Source organism: Cyprinus carpio, chromosome B8 (genome assembly GCF_018340385.1).
Source record: "Cyprinus carpio isolate SPL01 chromosome B8, ASM1834038v1, whole genome shotgun sequence".
Taxonomy (NCBI): Eukaryota; Metazoa; Chordata; class Actinopteri; order Cypriniformes; family Cyprinidae; genus Cyprinus; species Cyprinus carpio.
Genome location: NC_056604.1, coordinates 12,693,603 through 12,713,489, shown reverse-complemented (window position 1 = coordinate 12,713,489; position 19,887 = coordinate 12,693,603). Strand labels below are relative to the sequence as shown.

Below are 19,887 nucleotides of genomic sequence, written 5' to 3'. Positions count from 1 at the left end.
TTTAGTGTAACAATTATTTTATAACTCAATACAAAAAAAGTTTAAACCACAGGTACATGTGGTAGAAAAGACTTGCTTTTGTGGCTCTATGTCCACAGATTACAAGGTTTTCAGGCATTTGTCTGCTTTATGTAACTCACTGAACTGTAAATGTTCACAGAACAGAGTGTGAACAATTTTATTGAGGATGTTTGGTAAATTCAGTCACCAAAGTCCTAAATCAGAACAGCCATCAGAAAGAAAAATCACCAGACCTCATTAAAACAGCAGTAACATGTTCAGGCAGGCGTCCCTTTTTATGTTATTTCTCTTACCATCTTTGAAAAAAGTACCCTTCAAAACAACCAGTGCACTACCTGTTCATAAACTGAAGTAAGTGATTTTGGACAATGGCAGAAGATTCAGGCTGATGACGTCTCATGAATTTGCTGAATGTCTCTCAATGTGTCTCTACACGGCACTAGTGTTTTCCTTGGGTTTGGTTGTCTGGGTGCCGGGTGGAACAGGGATGGGACGGCGTTTACGTTTTGTTACCTTGCCGCTCTGCCCGTTTACAATACCCTGAGCCATGCCCTCCATATCCTCCATGCCAATATTAATGGCTTCTGCCAGCTCCTTCCTAGTCACAGATACAAACTTTGGGTCCTCAGCCAAGGAGTCTAGACCACCGTCTCTCAGTGCCTGAGGATTCATGGACAGTATGGTGTAATAGCCTTTCCTGAGAAGGTATGGAATAAATGTTAAATGTTAAGTACATTTACCTGCTGAATGAGTTTGTCGGTGGCTGGTGAAGCTTCTGTTGCTGTCTGGTTCTTGGATGGCCCATATGAGGGGTTATAGGGGAACTGAGAGAGTCAGACAAACATGGAGGAGTCAGAGAGGAATATCAAGTAGTCACTGTACTGTGTTTAGCTCAGGAAATGTGACACCCGTCCACACCTGTGTGATATTGGTCCTCACAGTGAAATCTGACAACCGTCTGTCATCAACACTTGAGGCCCCGCCCACATATGAACTGGAGCCTCCTATTGGTTGCAAAGAAAATAATGTCATTTATACAATAAAGTGTGTCGATTTCTGTCATATTTTTGGTAAAGTAAAAAACATGATTTTCAGGATTCTCTGATAAATGCAAAGTTCAAAAGAACAGCATTTATCGGAAATAAAAATATTTTGTAACATTACAATTTCTTTACTGTCAATTTTGATCAGTTTATTGCATCCTTGCTGAATAAAAGTATTATTGTAATATTTGACCTCAAACTTTTTTGTTGTTGTAGTGCTTTCAATAAAAATTAATTTAAAATGAATAACATTTCATAAAAAAGTATTTTCAATGTAATACTGTAAAACAAACATGACAGTAATGAGTTGAGTATAAAATTGAATAAAATGCTAAATTAAATAAAATTGATATGAAAACAATATCACAATGACAAAAATTGTATGGGTCCTAATAGTAGATAATTTTATAATATATATATATATATATATATATATATATATATATGTATATATATATATATATATATATATATATATATGTTTATTATTTATTGAATTTTTGTTCTTCAATCACCTACTCTTTTCACTTACTTATGTCCTCATATGAATAGTTTCTGGTTGCAGCAGCTGACAGTGACTCGTTTTCAAACGTATACCTGGATGACATACCAAAAACAGCATCACATGAGCATTGGGACCTTTACAGATACACCTTAAAGCAACACTATGTAAATTTTGGCACTCTAGCGGTTGATAAACAGAACTGTACACATCCCGCAGAAGAACATTCTAACCGGAGCTACTTCACGCAGGTATGTGTTACTCCGCAGCGGTGACGACCCGAACAGGATACAATAGTCCAAAAATAATCACTTATTATAAATGTACCACAGTGATTTGGGATAAGACAAAACGGTGGCTTGGTAGATGAATTTTTGATGTACTCGCTCATTATATACATTTTGCAAATTTTGAACACAGAAAAAGTTACATAGTGTTGCTTTAAGAGCACTATTCATTATAGGTATCCACTCACTCTTCAACAAAGTTGGCATTGTTATTGGTGTTGCTTGTTGTTGGCATGTTATCAGGGAAGAACTCAGTGTTTGGGAGGAAGACGGAGTCTGGAGGTGACTCTATATCCTCCAGACGAGTCTCCACAAACTGCAGGGGCCTCTGGCTGGTCATCTGTGTGGAAAGGGGGCTGCTGGGCTCAGAGGAGAAGGGGTCAGTGTGGAGTCCAAACAGACCTCCTGTCCGCTGCAGGGATAGAGACACAGAGACTATAAGTCTAAATGTACATCTTTATCTACTTGTGTCTATTTCCTTAAGAAGATGCTTCAGTGCAGACCCTGTAGATGCCCTCCTCTCCGGCCTCTAAGGCACGCTCCATGTCATCCTCAGCGATCAGGTCACCTGAGATGGCCCTGTGCAGCTCAGGTGCTGCTTCCTCCTCAATGCTGCGCAGACCTGCCTGCAAAGTCAGATGCAAGTCTTGTTAGTATTTTGCTTGAAAAGTGTCCTTTTTATGATGTTTACTACAAGCATTTATCATAAAGTGCACCTTAATCTCATCAGCGTTCTTCTTGGTAGGCCTGTAACCGTAGTATTCCTCCTGCCGCTGCATAAACTTGCGGAAGTGTTCCTGAATCAGGAAAGTAGCGTAGAACTTTCCAACGGTGACTTCATCCTCTACAGCCAATAAAATTACATCACAGTCAGATTATGGATTGTATTTAAAAATATGTAAATTAAATAGAAATTATTATTATCACAGCTATCTCACCTCCAATGGGTGGAATGACCTGGTCCAATAGCTTCATACTGGTCCTCTTCCAGATTGACTTAATGATGGCTCTCAGTTCCTCATTGGCCTGCTCAAAGTTTCCTAACAGAAAAATGTCAATTATATACTATGCCATGAAGTAAACTGCTTGTTAAATTTAATCTCAATTACACACCTTCCGTTTTGATTTTCAAAGCTGTTCTGACCAGTGCGAAGAGTGTGGCGTTGAAGGTCACTGTGCCGTCGCTGTTCAGCGGCATGTTCATGGAAATCAGGCGCTGAGGTAGAAGTCCACAAATACAGATTTGAAATACTCACTGAAATACACAACTGATCAAAAGTTTGGGGTCAGCACTTTTTTTTATTAATACTTGGATGCACTGAATTGATCTAAATTAAAATGTTACAATTATAAATTTTAATTGTATTGTTTACAGTGTTATTGATAATAATATGAAATGTTTCTTTAGCACCTAATCAACATATTAGAATGATTTCTGAAGGATCATGTGACACTAAAGTCTGGAGTAATGGCTGCTGAAAATTCAGCTTTGCCATCAGGAATAAATTACATTTGAAAATATATTGAAATACATAACAGCAATTTTAAATTGTAATAATAAGTTACAATATTGCTGTTTTTACTGTATTTTTGATCAAATAAAGACAGCCTTGGTGAGCATAAAAAAAACCCAAACCCCAAATTTCTGAAAAGAACCAAAAAAAAAGAAAAGCCAATTCTCTTACCTTACACGCTGAGCGGTGTGGACAAAATTTACCAAAACCCAACGGTGGTTGAATCCTCCGTAGGAGAGTTACTACATCCAGATGTTTGATTCGTCCCCTTTATAAGCACAGAAGACAGTGTACTTTATTATGTCTTAAGGAAAATCATAAAATGAACATCAGGATAAGATGACACTGGCTTTGGAGCCGTGTGTGCTTTAACTCACGTTGCTTCAGGGTCATACTCTGCCCAGATCTTCTTGAACTCATCCAGGTGATGCGGGCCGAGGATTGACCAGTCGCGAGTGAGGTAATCAAAATTGTCCATAATGATAGCCACAAACAAATTGATAATCTACAGGAAGAGATAGATTTAGTTTCTAAAACAAACAGCAATGTTGGATACTGTATTCTGAGCTGATTTCCAAGTTTACCGTGTGTAAACTACAGGAGCCTCATATCTGCTTACCAAAAATGCACACAGCATGTAAAAGCTGAGGAAGTAGAAGACAGCGATGCTGGAGCCGCAGGTGTATTCCTCTCCAGGGCCGTAGTCTGATTTGGCGTCACAGAGCTTCCCATACATAGAGGCCAGCATGACTTTAGGCCACTGCTCTCCAGTGGCAACACTGTGAACCCACACATTCATCAGTTACCTGGTTATTAGACTAAAAATAGAGTTGAGTGCACTATATAGGCTCTCAAGTTTGCAAAGAATGACTTTTATTAAAGAACAAACAAGCAAAAATTATTTCTCTCAGTACATTGCTGACTCACCGGAACAATAACAATACAGCTTGAGGGAAAGTTTGGAAGTTATTGTTACGGTTAATCTCTGTACCATCGACCAGAGCAACTTTACCAAACATCTATAAACAGAAGAAGAATTTAAGAAACATTTATAACAAGAATGAGAGAAACTATAGGAAATTTAAACAACTGAAGGAAACCAGACAAGTGAAGCTCACCTGCATCCCTATGACAGCATAGATGAAGAAGAGCATGACAATGAGAAGACCCACATGAGGCAGCGCCTGAAGCAGGAAACACATCATCATAGACTGTAAGATACATTCAGTTAAAGCTAAAGCACTTTTCATTAAAAATAATACAATAAAATAAAATGATAAAATAAATAAATACATTATTATGGTCGTTATATTATTAACTAGATATAATTATTATTATTAATTATTTCGTTTTCTTTTGTCTTGTCTGACCTGGAAGGACTTAATAAAGGTCCACAGAAGGTTCCTGATCCCCTCTGAGCGATTGAGCAGTTTAATGAGACGCAGCACACGGAACAGCCGGAAGAACGTGATGGAAACTCTGACGTTTTCTGCCTCCTATAAACGAGTAAAATTATGAGACAAATGTTTAGTTCCAGCTGTAAATATTAAACTTGACAATTTTTTAAAGTGTTTAAAAAGAAAACAAACCAGGATAATGTACTTACAGCTATTGCCTGCATTGGATTCACCCTGAAAAAAGAATAGACTCTTTTCACTGGTTTCCATCAGTCATGCAATATAATACAATATAATATAATAGCATATAATATCATATAAAGCAAAAATACATAGCTACACCATAATCTGGTATCATGCATATTTGTGGATATTTAAGCGTCTAAATACATGAATACAGTCAAGACAGAGACGTTACCTAAATTAATTACATAAAGAATAAGGAATAATGTATTCAAACCATTTAGGCAAGCACAATGAGATAAATTAAGCACATTTTTAAAAAGCTTTTTCTTTTTTCATCAGTCGGGATCTGCTGACTGAGCCATAAAGTCAGTATTATTCATGGCTGTCTAACAAATTCAGTTCTCCTTGCTCTTCGTATAGTATGAGATAATGTGAGCAGTGGCCGTCCCATGCAGCGCAGAATGATATTTACCGCACAACCATGTAGACACCACAGTCCCCCACGGGCCTCCAGCGCAGCCTGAGAACAGAAAGATGGATGATGGATGAGAGATGACATGATAGAAACGGAAATGCATCTTGCGAATAAGAGACAAACGTCAATATAACATCAAAATTATGAATCAGTTCCAAAACAAGTGGTTATTTATATAGACTTTTAAAAAAAAGTGCATCAAATCACTCTTGGAGATGTGGAGCGGTGTGTATTAAGCAGCTGTGATAGATGGAAAGAGGGTGAAATGAATCATGAAAATGAGCCCATCAATGGCCACTGATGAGTGAAGTTTGTTGAATGAGAAGAATACTAAGCTGGAGCTGAAGAAATCTGTACCTCCTGTGCACTAATGCTGACATTGACTGCTTGTTGTGGTCTGTGCTTCATGTATCGCTAAATACGGGTTTAAAATACAAGCCATTGTTGGTCGCCATTTGAAATGCTTTTGCTTTTGTAGAGACATTAACACAACATATAAATCACTCAGACAATATTTTGAAGTAAGTTTGGAGTCTCAAGTTATTGTCATACTCACATCAACCTCACTGAGGACCACGTCAACAATACTACCGACCACGATGATGAAATCAAACACATTCCAAGGGTCTCCAAAGTAACCCTGTGTCATGACACACACACAAAATACCAACAATATCATCAAATAAAGCACATCCTCTTACATTCATTTCATACCGAGGAAGCAGGAGTACCTTTGCTTTGAATGCAATGAGTTTGACGATCATCTCGCCGGTGAACAGGACAGTGAAGATGAGGTTGAGAGTGTCCGAGAGTTTGGTTATATGATCGGACTGGTTGCAGTGCTGTACCACAGAGAAAAGAGAGACAGCAGATTAACAAAGCAGCCATTTTTTACATTTTTTATGAACTATCATACAGCCTGAATATTGTTCTGACTGAAAGGGATTAAGCTTTACTTTATTGGCTTGAAAACACTGGTAAATGTTAAGGTTTTGTAATGGTTGAATTAAAGGCAATATAAATTGAATGTAAAGATAATACATATTACATGCATCAATAAAATTACATAATATTTACTAAAATAGAAAATCAATTTGAAAAACACCCCTATAACCCATTGCCAGTAATGAAAAAAATGCCAAATATCGACTGAATTAGACTATCCCCCAAATAACTACATTTTTTGAATGTTTAGAAGGTTTCTGATGATCATCAAGGCTGCATTTATTTATCAAAAATACAATAAAAACAGCAATACTGTGAAATATTGTATATATAATTCCTATTTTAATACATTTTAAAATGTTTTTTTTTATGTCATTATCAATGACTCATCCGCCTCTTTTGATCAATTTAATGCATCCTTGCTGAATAAAAGTATTAATTTCTTTAAATAAATCTCACTGACCCCAAACTTTTGAACAGTAGTGTATATCATCAGCTGTGAATAAATGTAACTTCTATTTAAGCTTACCTGAATTCCAAGACACAGTGTGTTGAGCATGATGAGAAAGAACATGAGGTACTCAAAATAGCAAGAAGTCACGAAGTACCACACACGGTACTGGTGCGGGTTCTTCGGGATGTAGCATTTGAGGGGGCGTGCTTTCAGTGCATACTGCACACATTGACGCTGGTGAGGGGTGATATGAAAGAGAAGATGATTATAAAATTACAACACAGTAAGCCCAGTTGCATTAACATCATAAACCTGATAAATACTGTATATACAATAAAAGTGGAGTTAAACCAGGCATATGAAATGCAGATGTACAGTATACTGTAAATAGGATATTTTGCTTAAAATCTGTCATTCAATATACACACAAATTCCTGGATAAAATCCCATGTGAAGAACATCAAAGGTCACACTGGTTACCTGGTTCTTGTCAAGCTCGCAGTTCTTGTATTCCTGCTCTCCTTGTTTTTGAAAAGTGACGATGACGAAACCCACAAAGATGTTCATCATGAAGAAGGCAATGATGATGATGTAGATGATAAAGAATATGGAGATGCCCACTCGGTTATTGTACAAAGGGCCTGTGTCGACTGCATTTGAGTCTATAGCCTTATATAGGATCCTGTTGAAGATGAGTGAAGGAAGGTTTTGTGTGAAACATGATCTTGACGTTAGATGAAAATAGGAGTAGATTTTCACACACTCACTCTGGCCAGCCCTCAAATGTGGAGATGGTGAAGAGAGCCAGCATGCCATTCAGCACATTGTCAAAGTTGAAATCACTGTTGACCCACATGCGCTGATGGACCTCAATGTCATGAAGAGAGTTTGGCACATGCTTTAAAAATGTTCCCTTAGAAAAACCAAATGTAAAACAATATTTTAGATACATATCAGCAGAAACAGGAAGAGGAAAAAGCATTCAAAGAAATGTGGCAAAAAATACTCACTGACACTCCTCTGCTGTCTTTTGAAGGGGGTCCGTACAATAGTACAATTTGCCCTAAATAAAGGCAAGACGTTTAGTGTACAGTCTCTTCCTTAATTTAAAAACACAGGGTTTTATAGCACAATATGGTGGTTGTCACACCTTGAAGAGCTGCACTCCAATGCAGGCGAACATGAAGTCCAAGAGCATGGTGACCAGGACGATATTACCAATGGTCTTTATGGCCACAAACATACACTGGACCACGTGCTGGAGATGAAAAATGTATTAATGTTTAGAAGATTTGAGTATATTTAGTGCCTAATATGTATCATACTTTGAAGATTGGCCCTAAACCAACTAACCAATGGCTATCCATTTTTAAATACACAGACAAACGCTCGCCACATTACAAATCACAGCAGTTTTTTAGTTAAGATGCTGAATGAATATACACCTTTAACCCTTTGGCTCTGTTGATGGCCCTTAGAGGTCTTAGTACCCTCAACACCCTGAGAATCTTCACCACTGAGATAGTACTCGACCTGCAATACAGTAATGCAATTTGATTATTGGCCTTCACTGTATTTTAATTAAAACTTACAAAAAACATTCACTTGTATGATTAATTCATTTATTTTTTAAAGAATACTACTTTAAAAAAAACTTGCAATGTGTTTCTTTTACTACACATTATCAAATGACGTCAGTTGTAATCTGCATGTGTTTGATTCATTTAAAAGAAATGTCTCGCACATGTTGTTTGTACATATTGAAAAACGCTGCTGGTGGTCATCAGCGGAATAATGCATGTGCGAGAACAGTTAACTGATATTTTTTATTTATTGGGTTGTTTTTGTAATTTATATTCAAGTTAGAATATTCCTTGTTTAAGACAAAAATATCCTTGTCAAAGCAATAAAATGATGGGTAATGTATACTAAAAACTGCAACTTAAATATTATTGAACTTACTCCATGCCCATGGACAAGAGAGAAACACCCACAACAATGAGATCCAAAATGTTGAAGGAGTTCCGGCAGAAAGAGCCAGTATGCAGGAACGCTCCATAAACCGTCATCTAAAAATACACAGGTCAGTGCTGAATTAAATGTCAGCAAAACCACAAATCTGAAAGTAACATCAAGTTGACAAGCACATTACCTTTAGCACAATTTCAATGGTGAAGACAGTCGTAAAGACAATGTCAGCATAAGCCAAGACCTGTGAAATGAATTAATGAATGTTCATTTTTATGAATGGATAACTAATAGTTCAGTTAACGCAATAATCTAAGTTTTCGGTACCTTGTTTCGGAATGAACGGGGGTCAATGGGGTCTTCAGCAGCCAGGGAGATACTGCTGAGAAGGATGAAGAGGAGGATGATGTTGGTGAAGGTCGTGTGGTTGACGATCCTGTGGCAAAGCTTCCGGAACTTTTGACAAACAGCATTAGTAAATCATTTTGGGGCCATTTGTCAGGCACAATTAAAGTCTAGTTCTAAATTTAGATTTAATGGTATTATAAATCAGGCCATAAAGCCTCACTTGTTCTGTGGGCCAAAGATGAAAAAGGAGCTGGCCTCAGGCATGGGCACCACTGTCTCCTTCAGCTGTAGGTCAGCCATGGGTCTGGGTCTGGGGCTTATCGGGATCTCTGGTTCCACTTCCTCGTCATCACCTGAGTAAGAGAGAAAGATTACAGCATGATCCACTCAAAAACATTGTGCTCATTTGTGATCTACTTGTGTGAAATAAGATTTATTTGGATTAGCATTGATCATGAAGCCGTTTATTCTGTGAAACTAATTTAATTTTGCATAGCTTGAAAATCAAATGAAAATAGCCAGGCATGTGGTTTGAAATGTGCTCCATAAATGAGCTTGGAGGCTGGAGCTAATAATACATTTTACTTATAATAGATCAGCTATCTTTGAACTTCATCCATTACATGTTTAGAGATGTACTGTGAGGTCTGAGCCAGCATTTTATGAAGTGCAGAGCCCTCAAATGATATATAAAGTCTTATGTTAGAGTCTTTCAGCCTTACCTGGAAAGTCTGCAGGAGGAAAGGGGTCTTTCACTTCATTAACATTTGATTCAAACTCATCTATCTTGAGCTAGAGACAAAAACATGAAACTTTTTTAGGCTTTTACGCTTTAGTTTATTTAGCAGACAATAAGAGCCTAGCATCAGAGCCTAAAATTTGATGTCGCTGATTGAAGACCTGATGTAGTGAATCATCCTAATAGACTAGACAGAAAACCAACTAGTAAAGTATTGCAGTAGGTTTATATAAAATAAGCACGATGAGCTATTTTGTGTCAGATGTACCTTTGCTGTGGTGGGCATTCCCTCAGCTTTTGACCTGGACTCCATTAGTCTCTTAGCCATCAGGGCCTTCTCCTCCTCACTTTTCTCTGGCAATGTTTATTTGAAAAAAATAAGACAAAATGTTGTTTAGTAATATATAGATATGCAAATACATTCAAAAGTTTGGGGTTATGTTTTTAAAAGAAGTCTCACCAAGGCTGAATTTATTTGATCAAAAATAAGGTAAAAACAGTAATATTGTGAAATATGATTACAATTTAAAATAACTGTTTCTATTTTAATATTTTTAAAATGTAATTGTGCTTTTGATGGCAAAGTTAAATTTTTGTCAGCAGCCATTATTCTAGACTTCAGTGTCACATGATCCTTCAGAAATAATTCTAATAAGCTGATTTGATACTCCAGAAACATTTCTTTCTCATTATCAATGTCAAAAATAATTGTGCTGCATATTTTATTTTATTTAAGGGAAAGATTATTATGTGAGTATAGGAGAGCATAAGTCTAAGTGGACATTCAAGACGTGGAGTCCCACAAGGCTCACTTCATGCACCGCTCTTGTTTAGCCTGTATATACTTCCACTAAGTCAAATAATGAGAAAGAACCAAATTACCTATAACAGCTATGCTGATGATACCCAGATTTACCTAGCCTTATCGCCAAATTACTACAGCCCCATTGACTCCCTCTGCCAATGCACTGATGAAATTAACAGTTGGATGTGCCAAAACTTACTTCAGTTAAACAAGGTGAAAACTGAAGTCATTGCATTTGGAAACAAAAGTGGATGAAGTTCTCAAGGTGAATGCATACCTTGACTCTAGGGGTCAAATAACTAAAAATCAAGTCAAGAATCTTGGTGTGATTCTGGAGACAGACCTTAGTTTCAGTAGTCATGTCAAAGCAGTAACTAAATCAGCATTCTATCATTTCAAAAACATTGCAAGAGTTAAATGTTTTGTTTCCAGTCAAGACTTGGAGAAACTTGTTCATGCCTTTATCGCCAGCAGGGTGGACTATTGAAATGGTCTCCTCACCGGTCTTCCCAAGAAGACTATTAGACAGCTGCTGCCAGGATTCTGACTAGAACCAGAAAACCTGAGCATATCACACCAGTCCTCAGGTCCTTACACTGGCTTCCAGTTACATTTAGGATTGATTTTAAAGTACTTTTACTCGTTTATAAATCACTCAATTGCCTAGGACCTAAATACATTGCAGATATGGTCACTGAATATAAACCTAACAGACCACTCAGATCATTAGGATCAAGTCAGTTAGAAATACCAAGGGTTCACACAAAACAAGGGGAGTCCGCCTTTAGTTACTATGCCACCCGCAGTTGGAATCAGCTTCCAGAAGAGATCAGATGTGCTAAAACATTAGTCACATTTAAAACTAGACTCAAAACTCATCTGTTTAGCTGTGCATTTATTGAATGAGCACTGTGCTACGTCCAAACTGATTGCACTGTATTTTATATATAATCATTTCCAATTTTAACTGTTTTAAATTCATTTTAAATTAATTTTTAAATAATTTTAAAAGTTTTAAAATTCTTTGTTTTATTGTTGTGATTATTGTTTATGATTATTTTACTTCCTTTTATGTAAAGCACTTTGAATTACCATTGTTTATTAAATGTGCTATATAAATACACTTGTCTTGCCTTTATTTTATTTTATTGTTTTTGTGGAAACTGCAACATTTTTCAGAACTATATGAAGAAAAATATTTTCTACATAATAAATCTGACTTTTAATCAGTTTAATGCATCCTTGATGAAATAAAAGTATAAATGAATTGTTCTTTTACCTCATGAGTTTCCTTCTGGCTTTCTCCTCTGCTTTCTCTTTCTGTGCTGCTGTTAGACTCTCAGCCTCGGCTAGATTGTCCACAGCGATGGCCAAGAACACATTCAAGAGAACGACTATTTAACAGCTTGCTAAGGAAAAGTCCAAACAAACTTATCACAACAATACAACATTACTAGTTGTGAAATACTTTGCACTTAGCAGCAGAAACAATTGCAAATGTTTATTTTATATTGAGTGCTTTGCTATATTCTTTAAAACACACTGAATTCTCATTTATCATCTCCAATCAGTTCTGACAAATTCATAACATGGACACGAAAATAATGACATATGCTTCAAAAGGATACAGTTTCCACAGACATACAGAATTATGAAGTAAATGCTGACAAGAATTCCTGGGGACTGAGGTCCACCGTGAGCCATGATTCCATTGTACATAATGGAGTCCCACTCCTCTCCAGTTAGCACCTGAAAACATAGCCCAACCTCACATAAACAGCTTCTGTAATCACAGCACAATTTTACTAAAATTGCAGTTGAGGTACCTGGAAAACACTGATGAGGGCCTGTGGGAAGTTGTCAAAGTTACTGCGCTGAATCACTCTGTCAGGGAAGTTGAATTTCCCACCAAACACCTGCATACCCAGGAGGGCGAAGATGACAATGAAGAGGAAGAGGAGCAGGAGCAGGGAGGCGATGGATTTCACTGAGTTGAGTAAGGATGCCACTAAGTTATTAAGTGATGTCCAGTACCTAATGACCAATGAGAGGAAATAACAGTCTTGGTGAAGGAAACATGTATTTTGTGTATGAGAGGTCAAAATAAAATAAAATAAAATAAAAATGTAATAAATAAATGATATATTTCACAGCGTTAAATCCTGGGCAAAAGCCGAAGATAGTAAGTAAAGTAGTTGTACTAATAAGGTACTCTTCTCATTACCTCAGAGTTAAAGTTCTTGTGAATTGTTGCAGGAAAATAAGGAAGTTAAAACAGATGGTTGTAAGATTGGGAAATAATGTTATAAATCATTATTATTATTTGTAATAACTTAAGGATTTAAATATATGAACATACCTTGTGAGCTTGAATAAGCGCAGGAGACGTATGCATCTCATCACAGAGATCCCCAGTGGTGTCATGATGTTTGACACAACCAAGATGATCTCCAGTATTCCAATCGTGACCACAAAACAGTCAAATCGGTTAAAGATGGACATGAAGTAGGCTCTCGGACCAAATGCATACATCTTCATAACCATCTCAATCGTGAAACAGGCGAGTAGAATTACATTGGCAGTGTCTGCAAACAGGACCAAGATCTTACTTCATTCACCAAAATAAATATATAATAAAATCACTAGAATTACTGAGTGATTCTATTTTAAAGATTCCTTACAACAACTTTTAAATACTAAATAGGAGTTGGGAATCTTGTATTGCTTAATGTATTGTAATGTATTAACTAATGTATTGTATTGCTTTATGTATTGTAATGTATTATCTAATGTAATGTATTGCTTAATGGAACATACCTTGAAAACTTGTTAACCCCTCAGTCTGGTTATGATGCTCCATTGCAATGACCAGGGTGTTGAGTAACACAACAAGCAGAACCCACCAGTTGAAGAATTTAGATTTCACCCAAACATGACACTTTCTCCGTAAAACAACGTTCCAGCGGCGTGCGAGACGGCTGCGGATTACACAGTAAATGAAGAATCAGTCTTTGGTTAAATCATAATGCATATTTTTGCTCTTGATTGCACACTCACTAGAAATAGATCACCCTGTTGATCCCCGCCATCTGGTATAAACTGTCTGATTCTGAATCAGTGTCCTTTCTAAGAAGAAGAAGTGCTGGAGAGTAAATCAAAGTAGTGAGAAACTTTAAAGATGCAGTTCCTGTTTTTTTTTTTTAATGACATCAGATAGATCGAGAGAATAACATAACACCTATGTAAAAAGGACTGTAATAGCACCATTACCCTCAGAATCTCCATCCATCACTTCAGCATGAGTGATCCATTCCATGTATCCTTCCAGATCCTCATCCATTTGTTGTCGCTCTCGTAGCTTTTGGTACTCTCCTCGTGACCGTGACTTCTCCCTTTCCTTAGTAAACTCCCTGCATAGAGGAAAAACTCGTCTCAGTTAGGCCACTTAACCATGTAGTTGAGTTTGCTGAAATGGCTTTCTGGTCATGTGATATTCTTGTATTTTTATGTCTCTCAAGTAGTTAAGATGAGCCATTTAATTCGATTAAACAGATCTGTTTCCCATAAACCATTTCAGTAGACTCATTCATCGTGGAATAATAATAAAGACTTCCAAACTTGTTAACCAAACTTTAAGCAGTTAGTATTAAAACCTTTTATTAAAAACATAGCTAGAGCTAATACCCGCTCAGTGCTCCAAGGACGAGGTTAAGGATGAAGAAGGAGCCCACAAGTATCAGAGTCAGGAAGTAGATCCAGGGCCAGTCATTCCCCATGGCATCATTAATCTAAAAGATAAAATCATCACTAGATTTGACAAACATTAAATTTGGATTTGTTCCAAAAATCCTGTCACTGACAAATGGTCATTCTGGGGATTTTTCCCTTTCTGCAGTTTACATCTTTGCACTAGTAGGTGGCCAAAAGTGTCTTTCTTTATGAATGAGTGATCGAACCAAATTAGTTCAAACACACTGACTCGTTCAGGAATACAACCCAATTTCTGTGTATTTCTGTGTATATATTAAAAAGCAGTGCAACACAAGACGCATTGTCAAAGATCGGGAAAACCAGTATCATTTGGAATTATTTTGTTGATCGGAGACAAAACAACTGGAAATATTGCGTCTAAAATGTAAGTTACTCACTATTTGTTTTATTTATTTATTGTCTATTGAACTGTTGTGTAAAACTAATATTAGCCTTGTTATCTTGCTGTTGGTCTGAATATCATCATAATTGAATTGTATTATATATAGCCTATACTGATTGTTAAATGTATAATGTCCCGTCATTAATTTTTTAACTTTAGCATAGAGAAGTTTAATTATTGCCTGTTAATATAAATGAATGTTTGTCTACTGGAGGATTATCATGCCCATAAGTAATTACCCAGTAGAGAACATCAGTCCAGCTCTCCGTTGTGATACACTGAAAGACTGTGAGCATGGCAAAGCCAAAGTTGTCAAAATGTGTGATGCCAAAGTTGGGACCAGGCCAACCTGCCCGACATTCAGTGCCATTGATGGTGCAGCGGCGCCCGTGTCCAGCCTGAGCACAGGGCGATGGCTTCTCATTCTCCCTGACGGCAATGATATCTGAAGCAGAGGTTGAATTGATTTGTCAACTTACTATCATTAAATCAAGGTATTTTCTTTTACATATCCAAAACTTGTTTTCAATTATAAGACTCCCTTTATATGTTTGAAGATCTCAAAACACTTACTAGTGCCCTGGTAGTAACATGTCTTGTGCATTTTACACTTGAACAGCTCCAAACCCATAATGGCATAAATGGTGACCATGAAGAAGACCAGCAATGCAATGTGGAAGAGGGGCAACATGGACTTCAGAATAGAGCTCATTACCACCTGGAGGCCTGGATGACAACAAATCACACCAGCTTTTTTAACATTGGACAAAGACATTATTATATGTAATCTTACAAGACAGTTAACAAAGCATGTACATAAACACATTTGTGTACATATTTAAACTGTTTTCACTCAGCACTGGCTCGTTCTGTGATATTGAGCATATTGTAGGAGTACACTTAATAAGTAATTATGATATTATCTTCAGAGTATATTTAGGATCTAGCTTTAAAGGTCTATGTTGCCCTACTTGTGGTGCTTAAAAGTCTTACTGGGAACTCCTGATACCAGCCGCAGTGGTCGCAAGACTCGAAATGCTCTTAGAGCCTTCATATCAAACCCTCCTCCTTTCTCTGTGGGAACTCCTGCTATTGTGTTGATGGTGTCCACCACAAGTGTGAAGAGCCTGCAGAGGCAATTTAAAAGGACTATTATTTAAGAAATCTTAAACAATACATTTTAAAATGTCAGCTATTATTATATTATTAATACTTCAAACTCTACAGAAAAAAAAATCTATCGTTAAAATGAGTTCAGGACAGTTTTGGGAAACATTTCAGGGGTCAATTGTGTTTCATTTATGGCTTCTGGACATTCTAAATGTCATCTTACCCCATGAACACAATGACAAAGTCTAATATGTTCCAACAATTTCGTAAATAGGCTCCTTCATGGAACAAAAGCCCGTATGCAACTATCTTTAGGAAGCACTCCAGAGTGAAAATGACCAGGAAGATGTACTCCAGACTCTCCTGCAAGGAAACAAACAATATAGGAGAGATTAATGGGGTGTAAAACATGATACAGTCACAATTATGACTTGTTTTTCCCCCCACAATTGTGAGAACTGCAAGATACAAACTGAAGAGTTAAAAAACGTTTATTCATTTATTTAAATTCTGACCGATATCAGCATATTAAGCAGGGTTGGGAGAAAGTATTTTAACATTAAGAAATTATGACCTACAAGACATTTTCTTTAACTTTCTTGTTCTTCAAGTTTTGGCAGCTTCAAAACAGTGTCAACTGCATTGCATGGATCATTTGTTCTATATATATATATATATATATATATATATATATAAATATATATATATATATATATATATATATATATATATAAAAACCTTCCGCAAAGTGCCACTGAAACCTGAACCTTAACATTTTGCCAAACCTCAATGTGCAGTGAGGACCTAATCAGTATGTTTACACAGCATACTGCCTCTCATTCTACACGGACAGGCCATATCAACCTAATTCTGACCATGTCTACTGAGATCCACTCTCAGCTCCCGTTTCATGGCTTAGTATCTGAGGAATGGATGGCCCACCAGTGTAAGTCACTGTAACCCCAGGGGAGTAAATAAGTAAGTGGGGCTCAGATTTGTGCCATCTGAAATGTAATAACTCTCTGTGTTCTGAGAAAGGAGAATATGACTGTACACGCTATGAGAAATAGTGTGTGACCTACATACCATCAAAGCTTGAGTCATGAAATAAGCTTGTGTAAAGAGGATTTATCATTACTTTAAGTGTTTATACACATTAGATGAAACAAATAATGTTAAACATAGGAAAAGAGCAGAACTGCAAAGTTCTGTGTCCACATGGGGTAAATGAACTCATCATTGTGCAGTAAATGGACTGTCAATGTGACAGAACAGTCATGTCAATAGAATCTATGTTAATTTCTCATTAGATGCGTCATGAAAATCCCCTTCTGAGATTTGTGTGTATTTATAAACGCCACACTTGTACCTTTTGGACATGCACATCTCAAATCAAAGACTAAATATAAAACTCATCACACAAAACAGCACCTGCTAGCATGGTATATTTTTAGTTTGTAAAACATGTTCTAAACTGCATTCTAGGTATATGAACTCATAATTCTATCTAACTTGAACTCTTAAGAGCTTATGCAAATCACAAATTTGTCCTGTGCAACTGCCAGCTGGGCGAGAACATTAGCGCATATGTATCAGTTTCAAAACATCTATGTCCCCCTTATAACCCAAAGGCAAAAAAAGCTGAGCAGGCAAAAATCTGAACAGCACTTTATCTTGGGCATGTTCAAGTATCTCAGATTCTCTGGCAAATAGACATAACTATCCCTTTACTCCAGTTCACCTGTGCCATAATATTCTTTGCAACCTTCAGTAGCAAATATTTTCAAAATTAGTTGATGTACTACTTCAAATAACCTGTAATCAGAGATTATTCATTTAACATATATGTTCTCTTATGGTAATTGTAGTGTAAGAACTTCTCACCAATGTTAAGTTGGTGTTGTTGGTGTCCTCTTCAGGCATGGGCAGAAACACGGCCAGAGCTACACAGTTAGCGAAGATAGTTAGCAGGATAATGATTTCGAAGGGCCTGATGGAGAATGCTCAGGAAAACAATGAGTAGACATGGCAAAAACAACCACTGGAAAATGGAGGTAATCATTTTCACATTCAGGTTGGGGGTGGATATGAGTATGGATTGCATCAATCTGATTTAAGCAAAAATTAACAGTCACCTAGAGCCAAATACATGTAAAACTGGCTCTGGCGATTAAATAAAAGAGAGAGACTTTGGGTAGTTATTTGGTCAGTAGCTAAATTACAATCACTGACACACAAACCATCTAGTAAAGAAGATCATTTATAAGATGTGGTTTTACTTCAGAGTAAACATTTACTAGGAGAGAATATATAATAAATATATGATTTCATGTCCAGTAAGAAATATTATAATCATCAATTAGTGCAGTTTCACAGTCTCCAACCAACTGTAATTATTTGTAAATTTCTGCCACTAGGGGGTGGAATCAGAATTTCCCTGCCAGCTCAGCATCATGTCCACTAGTGATCCCACACAACAGCTGTACACAACCAGAATATCATTAAACTGTATAAATACACCTATGCAAAATATAGAACTCCAAAATGACATCTTCTATTCACCTCAGTACAAAAGTTAAAACATTTAAATTTGCTTAATGAACTAATCAGGAACTGAAAGTTTCACTTCGTAAAGCAAATGTTTACTGTTTATGTCAGTTTTGTCTCCAAGTGCGGTCTTAAAGAGGCAGTTAAGAAGATGTTTCCAACTTGTTTTGAATGGCAACACAGTCGATTTTTGTTCTTGTTGTGAATTTAGGAACTTCTGTTTATGAAAGAGTCTTACAAATATCTTGACATGTATTTACATATACAAAATTTTCAATCTAAACCCTTTGAAACCAAAAAGATAAAAACTGTAAATAGGGTCAATTAACACTAGTTTAAAGTCTTATTAATAGTGTATTTGCTGACTGGCTGTAAATAGGCTGGGGTTCATCCTTATCATCTTCCATTTAAAGACCTGATCCAACTGCTTCCAATTGACTGTGTGGAGGCTGACACATAACAAAACCTTAACACCTTCAGTTCACAACTTAGATACAGATTTCAGCACCTTAAGACACACTAAACCTGGGGATTATGAAAAACAACTGTGTCTGTTTTTATTTTCTCCACCTCACAGATGAAGATATCTATAATGGAGCAAATATCTCAGTCTGGTTTTGTTGAACATTAGACGCTGAGTAAGACAGATCAGACTTATGGTTGCATGCTTTTTCTGGCATGCATGCTAAACCAGCTCTCTGGGGGATGGATGCCTTTCTAAAACACGCCCATCTCAATTATGATTCAAAACTAAACAAACATTAAACAACATTCCAAAAGAATGGAAACTAAAATGGATGTAAGTCTGAAGGATACTTCCATTCCACAATGTTGATGCAGGTCTTCCGGAAAGGGTTTTTGAGCGTGAAGAAGAACAAGGAACGTGGCGGTCGAGGGTTTCCTCCTGTGGCCTGTAGTTTCTTGAGTTTCTCCCTTTGCTTTCTCTTCAGTTCTTCTTCATTCATGATGAACGAGGCCAAAGCTGCCACCCCACCACCACCACCACCGCCACTACCCGACTCCATTTTGAATCTCCCAAAAGTAAAGTCTTCTCAACTCCCCACAAAAAACCAAAACAAAACCTGAAATGAGATTCCTAGTTTAACAAATCCTTGGTCTTCTTAAGTCCAGGTCAGATCTTAACTATGGTCCTAAGCTGCATCCACCATCTCGCCCTCTCTGAGAAGGCACAGTGTACCTTCTTGGCCCTGGCCCCTGCTGCAAACCTACACCAGACAAGGAGGCATTGGAGGGGTAGGAAGCATTTAGGCGCAGCTGGCCCCTTCTGAGGGATATATATAGATGGGCAGTCAGTGTCCATTCTTGGGGGCGCGGAAGCAGGTGGAGGAGGGGATGGGAAGCCTTGGGGTGCAGCAGATGAAGAAAGAGAATG

General features: G+C 37.1%; 1 protein-coding gene across 2 annotated transcripts; it reads right to left on the bottom strand.

Moving 5' to 3' along the window:
- Positions 1–19,761, bottom strand: LOC109068276 (dihydropyridine-sensitive L-type skeletal muscle calcium channel subunit alpha-1). Of its 2 annotated transcripts, none has more exons than XM_042729793.1 (45): positions 19,311–19,761; positions 17,832–17,937; positions 16,171–16,310; positions 15,831–15,964; positions 15,411–15,563; positions 15,077–15,282; positions 14,369–14,472; positions 13,955–14,094; positions 13,742–13,826; positions 13,502–13,662; positions 13,044–13,269; positions 12,511–12,718; positions 12,313–12,433; positions 11,964–12,078; positions 10,148–10,244; positions 9,863–9,932; positions 9,361–9,493; positions 9,120–9,249; positions 8,977–9,036; positions 8,787–8,893; positions 8,270–8,357; positions 7,975–8,082; positions 7,835–7,887; positions 7,592–7,738; positions 7,305–7,506; positions 6,900–7,058; positions 6,157–6,267; positions 5,982–6,065; positions 5,420–5,470; positions 4,974–4,997; positions 4,738–4,863; positions 4,486–4,551; positions 4,295–4,386; positions 3,987–4,146; positions 3,745–3,872; positions 3,539–3,635; positions 2,967–3,069; positions 2,792–2,893; positions 2,570–2,697; positions 2,357–2,479; positions 2,042–2,265; positions 1,597–1,673; positions 940–1,025; positions 762–845; positions 1–681 (listed from the first exon to the last, which is right to left on the bottom strand). In XM_042729793.1, the coding sequence occupies exons 1-45, from the start codon at positions 19,517–19,519 to the stop codon at positions 451–453; spliced, it is 5,559 nt and encodes a 1,852-aa protein (XP_042585727.1). In that variant the 5' UTR covers positions 19,520–19,761; the 3' UTR covers positions 1–450. The 2 variants fall into 2 exon arrangements, with proteins under 2 accessions (XP_042585727.1, XP_042585728.1); XM_042729794.1 differs by having other exon boundaries at positions 1,597–1,661.
- Positions 19,762–19,887: the final 126 nt, after the last annotated feature.

Bases quoted from the DNA above. Each gene is read 5' to 3' on its own strand.
- LOC109068276 (XM_042729793.1), bottom strand. From the start codon at position 19,519: ATGGAGTCGGGTAGTGGCGGTGGTGGTGGTGGTGGGGTGGCAGCTTTG. The intron at 7,888-7,974 runs GTGTGACAACCA...GCCTTTATTTAG, and splicing joins TTGGAGTGCAGCTCTTCAAG to GGCAAATTGTACTATTGTAC. The intron at 682-761 runs GTAAATGTACTT...ATGAATCCTCAG, and splicing joins CCGACAAACTCATTCAGCAG to GCACTGAGAGACGGTGGTCT.